At 41.5% G+C, this 6767-nt stretch overlaps 1 protein-coding gene across 1 annotated transcript; it reads right to left on the bottom strand.

Annotated features, from left to right (window-relative positions):
• Positions 1-1916: 1916 nt before the first annotated feature.
• rbmx2 (RNA binding motif protein X-linked 2) lies at positions 1917-6755 on the bottom strand. The gene is made up of 6 exons (XM_085471132.1): positions 6448-6755; positions 5494-5609; positions 4430-4481; positions 4228-4357; positions 2730-2913; positions 1917-2642 (listed from the first exon to the last, which is right to left on the bottom strand). The coding sequence occupies exons 1-6, from the start codon at positions 6450-6452 to the stop codon at positions 2233-2235; spliced, it is 897 nt and encodes a 298-aa protein (XP_085327258.1). The 5' UTR covers positions 6453-6755; the 3' UTR covers positions 1917-2232.
• Between the last annotated feature and the right edge of the window lie 12 nt (positions 6756-6767).

Here is a 6767-nt window from a genome sequence, read left to right as displayed (position 1 = left end):
ACTAGTTTTTCAGCGTCACTCTGAGACAGGATATTTCTAACTTTAGAGATGTTGCACAAATGGAAGAACGCAGTCTTACATATTTGTTTAATATGTGCGTTGAAGGACATGTCCTGGTCAAAAATGACTCCAAGGTTCCTCACAGTGTTACTGGAGGCCAAGGTAATGCCATCCAGAGTAAGAATCTGCTTAGATACCATATTTCTAAGCTTTTCAGGGCCGAGTACAATAACCTCAGTTTGATCTGAATTAAGAAGCAGAAAGTTAGCGGCCATCCAGGTCTTTATGTCTTTAAGACATTCCTGCAGTTTAACTCATTGGTGTGTGTTATCTGGCTTCATGGACAGATAGAGCTGGGTGTCATCTGCATAGCAGTGTAAATGTATGCTATGTCTTCTAATGATGCTGCCTAAGGGAAGCATGTATAATGTAAACAGAATTGGTCCTAGCACTGAACCCTGTGGAACTCCATAATTAACCTCAGTGTGTGAAGAGGACTCTCCATTTACATGAACAAACTGGAGTCTATTAGATAGATATGATACAAACCACTGCAGTGCAGTACCTGTAATACCTACAGCATGTTCTAATCGCTCTAATAGGATATTATGGTCGACAGTATCGAACGCTGCACTGAGGTCTAGCAGGACAAGCACAGAGATGAGTCCACTGTCAGAGGCCATAAGAAGATCATTTGTAACCTTCACTAAAGCTGTTTCTGTGCTGTGATGAGCTCTGAAACCTGACTGAAACTCTTCAAATAAACCATTCCTCTGCAGATGATCTGTTAGCTGTTTGACAACTACTCTTTCAAGGATGTTTGATATAAAGGAAGGTTGGAGATTGGCCTATAATTAGCTAAGACTGCTGGGTCTAGAGATGCTTTTTGAGTAAAGGTTTAACTACAGCCAGCTTGAAGGCCTGTGGTACATAGCCGATTATTAGAGATAGGTTGATCATATTTAAGATCGAAGCATTAATTAATGGCAGGACTTCTTTGAGCAGTTTTGTAGGAATGGGGTCTAAAAGACACGTTGATGGTTTGGAGGAAGTAATTATTGAAGTTAACTCAGAAAGATCAACTGTTATGAAAGTATTGTAATATCAGTGGCATTGGATTTGGTATTTTCTCTAATGGTTAAAATGTTATTTTACTAGTTTATGTTAAAGGAATAGTTGGCTCAACAGCATTTTTGTCAGCCTGGAGACGAACCTGATGTTCTTTTCATCAATCACTGATGAAAAGAACATCAAGATATTTGAGCTTTACAGAGGCCCGTTTTGTTGAAGAGCAAGTTCTACCAGGGACTCACGTACTTGTGATCTGAGGCATTTGTTTTCAGAGGACCCAGTATCCAGAGTCCTTGCACAGAAGGTGTAAAATTATTAACATGATCAATCTCTTTGCGAGTTCAGGTAGCTGCTCTGAGCTGTGGTGGTACACAGCTACAAGAAATCCTTTAACTTAGTGACAGCACTTTCAGAAAGTCGTCTGCTGTGATGACGTATGTTACCCACTGCTGTGGAATCCATTATTGTAGATTTTAATGTTATTAAGAAATAAATGAGGGCTTCAGGGATTATTATTAAATGATGTTCAGTTTCTATGGCACAAATGCCAGAACAGGCTCCAGAGTAGACCTCATTACTGTAGTATCTCTACATTAAAATATGTGCTTTGAGGTGACTGTTGGTGCTGCATCAATAAACTAATCGATCTAATAGATTAAATGTACTGTTGATGTTATTTTCCGTATTTACACGAATGTTTAAATCTGCCATTGAAATTATTTTTCTGAGCAAAGCACAAAATCACAGAAGTCTTTTTCATTTATGCGACTCTTTCCAAATGTAAACAAACTGAGGCATCATCGTGATGTCACCAGGACGGGCTTAAAATGAGTTCATGCCAAAACTAGAAATATTGATTTATTGTAAAACAAACATCAACGTTTTGTCAGACAGACGTGTGGACTTCAAGCTTTTCACGTAAAGTTTAAACAGAAGCTGAACTTCAGACTCGCTGTGGTGCGATGAGCCAGCAGTGACACCAGTGCTGGGCTGAATGTTTCAGAGCTCACACAGGAGCCAGAAGCATTTTCATTTAGGAATAATGCATAAAAGGCTGACATGAACGAAATATCAAATGAATATCTAAGAATGGACTAAAACATATTCATCTGTGTTGATTTCAGCTTGGATTTAAACATGTCTGTCTCCCATGTTCTTCTTCTACCTCCTCCTGTCATCGTCTCTGTCTCTCTCCCTTCGCCTGTCATCTCTGTCCCGATCTGCGTCTCTTCTTCTTTCTCTTTCCGTCTCTCGTCTTCTATCATTATCTCTGCTTCTGTCATTCTCCCTCTCGTGACCCCTCTTCTTTTCTTCCTCTCTCTGCCGATCTGCGTCTCTCCTCCTCCTCTCCTCCTCTTCCTCCCCTCTCAGTCTCTCGTTGTGTCTCGCTGTCTGTCCATTCGGTTGTCCTCCTGGCTTTGGCGGCGGCCCTCTCTGGTTGTATTTGTCGTACCCGGCGTCCTCTTTCTCCTCTTTGACTCTGACTGAAACAGGAGGTGGTGATGAAGAAGAGGCTCTGCTCTTCCTGTCCTTCTTCTTCTCCTTCTTCTTTTTCTTCTTCTCTTTCTTGTCTGAAACAGAGAGCACAGAATGAAGATAAATAAAAATCCACCTCATCTTGTGTCAGGCGGGTTTCACACGACAGGATGTGACATCACCTTTCTTGGGCTTCTTCACAGGTACGGCGTACTGCTCGTCATCCTCAGAGGAGGGGGAAGACTCGCCGACTTTGGGAGCGCAGCCCTCCTCCCTCAGATGCTTGGTCACGTCGTCGATGTCCTCGCCGTCTTTGGGGGGTCGGTAGTCTTTGACGTGGTCAACGCGAATCGTGCGACCTTTGATCTGACAGCACAAACCAACAGTCAGAGATCAACTCTCACTGGAACCTTTAAAGTCCTGAAGTCAATCGAACAACCAGCCACCGCGTCACAAACAGCTGATAGTTTACGTACATTAACTTCAGCTTCACACGTTGAATATTTGCAGACTCACACTTGACAACAACATTAACAGGAATTAAAATTCATCGTTCAGTCTCTGAGCCAGGGCTGAGACTGGCCTTTACTAACTGCCTTCATATGAGTATTTAAATAAGTCTGTCATCTGCTGCCTCACATCCATGTAGGAAAATGAGGTTCATGATTGTTTCTCTAGTCTGACATCATGATCTGGCTTCTTTTAATAGAAAAATCAAAGTAAAAACACTCCCAGGAAAAAGGTTTTCTGTCAACACAGGAGCTCGAACCCTCTGGATGTTTCCGTTTTCTGATAATTTGCTGGAAAAAAATGAAAAAAAGAACTGCATTCTGGGTCATGTGACCATGTGGGATAGATGTCGGCTCACAACAAGCTCGAGGACATGAACGTTTAAATCTACATGAGTCAGGTGGCTTATCATGTAGCCACGACTCCTTCAGGGCCATTAAAACAACATTAGTGTTCACCTGCTCCTCATCATAGTTCGGACAGACCACGCTGATGACACAACTTTACATCCGAAATTTTACAATTTCTTAAGAAACCTGGATCATCATCTCTGCAGCTGTTCCCTGTAAAACTCTAGTAAAGTGAGTAAAAGGGATGAAGCACAAAAAGGCCCCGCGTGCCCGATACCCTCGAAAAACCTTCAGGATCTAAAGTCGTTCTGTCAGTGTGAGAGCGAAGTGCTCTAACAGGGTGATTATGGTGCTACAAGGTCAGGCTTTGCAGCGGGTTTCTAGGACGTCCTGATAATAATGAATTACAGTCGTCCAGCCTGGAAGTAATAAATGCATGAACTAGTTTTTCAGCGTCACTCTGAGACAGGATGTTTCTAACTTTAGAGATGTTGCACAAATGGAAGAAAGCAGTCTTACATATTTGTTTAATATGTGCATTGAAGGACATGTCCTGGTCAACAATGACTCCAGCATTTCTTAAATCATTAAACTGTAGTTTAACTTTATTTGTGTCATCTGGTGGCTGGATAAATACAGCTGGGTATCATCTGCATATCAGTGAAAGCAGATGTAGTGTTTTCCTGTGTAACACAAACAGTATCATTAGACACACAGGACTCTGTGGACCTCCATGACTGACCTCTGTGTCAACAGGAACAAACTGCAAGCTATGAGTCAGACGAGATTCAGAGCAGCGCAGCAGAGTGTGTCCTTTCACCTTAATGCTGTTGAAGTTGTCGACGGCCAACACGGTGCTCCTCTGGTCCTCATAGCAGATAAAACAGAAACCTTTGGACTTTCCGGTCTTCTTGTCACGCACGAGGTTGATGTTGACGATCTCTCCATACCTGACAGGACAAAGTGAATCTTGGTGCTCCCCATCTGTGAGTAGTGTAGTTAAGAAATGATGAGGTACTTACTGAGAGAAGACACAGATCAGGTCTCCTTCAGTCAGCTCGTATGGAAATCCTCCTGCAGAAAACACAACATCCAAAACGCTGCTTATTCATTCTCCAAAAACCTTTCATTACTTCATCACTAATGTCAGCAACATAAACACTGCAACAACACAAAACATCCAGCAGATGCACACAAAACAACACTGCTGTTTCCAGTATAAACACCTTTATTAAAGCTGAAGATACCATGGTTGGTAATGGTTCAGAGTGTTTCATGTAAAAGGAATATTTCCAAAAAGCCAAGTCTTCATCAAACCCCTTCTCCAGAGGTGTGACTATGAAACAGCATTTGTGGTTTTTAAACTAGCTTCACTTTGGTGTTACAAAAGTGGTTCATTATTACCACCTCAGTAACTTATGCTTATGACGCACAGCTAACCTGCTCCAGAGCACGTGATGTTCAAGATTATAGGTCAGCTGGTAGGAACTCACCATCACCTGACCAATCAGATCTCTGAACAGCAGCTTCACCATCGCTGGAATCACTCAGAGTACAGATTTTAAGGCGGTCTGAGGGTTTTTGTATTCGATTTTAAGTGGGAATTTTCCACACAGACTACACGATCTGAGATGTCTCATGGATCTTCCAGATTGAGTGAAGTCATTTTCCAGAGATCTGATTGGTCCATAGGGACCATTTTTTGATACCCGTCGATCATTTATCTGGAACATATGAAATATCGGTCTATGAAAAACCTCTTAAGCTCACTAATACATGACACGTGGAGCTTAAGCCGATCAGGAAGAGTCAAAAAGTTTGTGCTGCAGAGACAGAAACTTTGAAGCAGAAATGACAACCAATGGGAGCACAGGACATCCCTGACTGACCAATGACCTTGGCAGACTGGTGACCACCTGTCAGCCAAGAGGCAAAGGATGGTGAATGATTCAGTCATGTGAGGATGTGGCTTCTAAAGAAAAGCCTTTACTTCCTCCCAGTTTACATTTTCCCCTCAACTTTAAACTAATGATTATTTTCATTATCTGCTCATCTGTGGATTATTCAGTTTGTCACGCAGTCTCACCAACAAAGACCCAGGCGCTGTCTTTGTACTCGCTGTGCCAGGAAACGGACTCGTTGACCCCGAGGCTGGCTTCACGCTCGTTCAGCTCGTTTATCAGCTTTACCTTCGTTAGAGGACTGAAAACAGAGAGAAAACAAAGTGTTTCCTTTTCAGAATCCTGGTTCATAATCTGTAATTAATATGTGACAGTCATCTGCTTTCATCTCGTACAACCCAGCGTTTAAGTTTTATTTCTGCAAGGCTAAATTTGAGGATTTGGAGAAGAAACATGAGCTTAATCATATGAGTTTATAATAAAAAGGCAAAAATATAAAAAGACATAAGCCATAAACAGTAAAATATAAAAGAAATGTAATTTAAACCTAAACATAAGGCACAAACAGAACTGATTTTAAGACCACTGATTCCAGATATGTGGAGCGCAATGACGTCTGTTTCTACAGACCAAACTCCATTCAGATTATGACTGATTTAAAGCCCCGTGAACACACTGACAGGAACGCAACACGGGTGTTTGTGCTCTGTGAAGCTCTGATTCGTTTTTATTTTAGTGAGCTAACACACATCCCGCAACGGTAAAGAAAATCGCCTATCGCCAAAACAGGAGGCGATGATCACCTCTTCAAACTCTGGTCCAAGCTTCATTTTATGCTATTTTACTGAATGCCGAATTGAAATAAGGCTCCTGTAATTGTATAATAACCGCAGAAAGTGTGTCTGATTATTTTATGGGGAAAAGTTGGTGGAAAATAAACATAAAATCTCAGGTTTTCTGAATGGATTCTGGGAGACGAGATTGTACATGAAGAAGTACTCAAACAATCTTCATGCTGGCGCTTTTGGTAGCGAATAGTCATTTTCGAATGGCTATAATCATTACCGAATAGTTGTCATTGATCAGTAAACGATAAAAAAAACTTAAATTAAACGCTTAATAAGAAAATAATTACTTACTTCATGATCGACTATACGGTTTGTACATCAACGCTGTGCTGAAAATGGCTAATCTCAGGCAGAAACAACTTCCGTTTGAATTTCCGCCTCTGCTAGTGCTGCCCCCTGCTGTTAGGATGTCTTTAAAACGAGCTACATTTACACGGCTAAATGTCTAAACTGTCATTAGTGTGAGTGACACTAATTGATATTGATAGAAAGACGATGTAGCTATAAAGGCTATTTATGGGGTTACATTTCTAAATATTTTAACTTAAATTATCCTCCCGCACTGCTGGCGGCGCTGTGCGCTAATTGCGAGGTGATGACGCGGTTTGTAA

This window comes from Copadichromis virginalis, linkage group LG10 (assembly GCF_057382275.1).
Source record: "Copadichromis virginalis isolate Kocher_CV1m ecotype Utaka linkage group LG10, C_Virginalis_male_GT1.1, whole genome shotgun sequence".
NCBI lineage: Eukaryota > Metazoa > Chordata > Actinopteri > Cichliformes > Cichlidae > Copadichromis > Copadichromis virginalis.
This window is presented reverse-complemented; position numbering and strand designations above follow the sequence as displayed.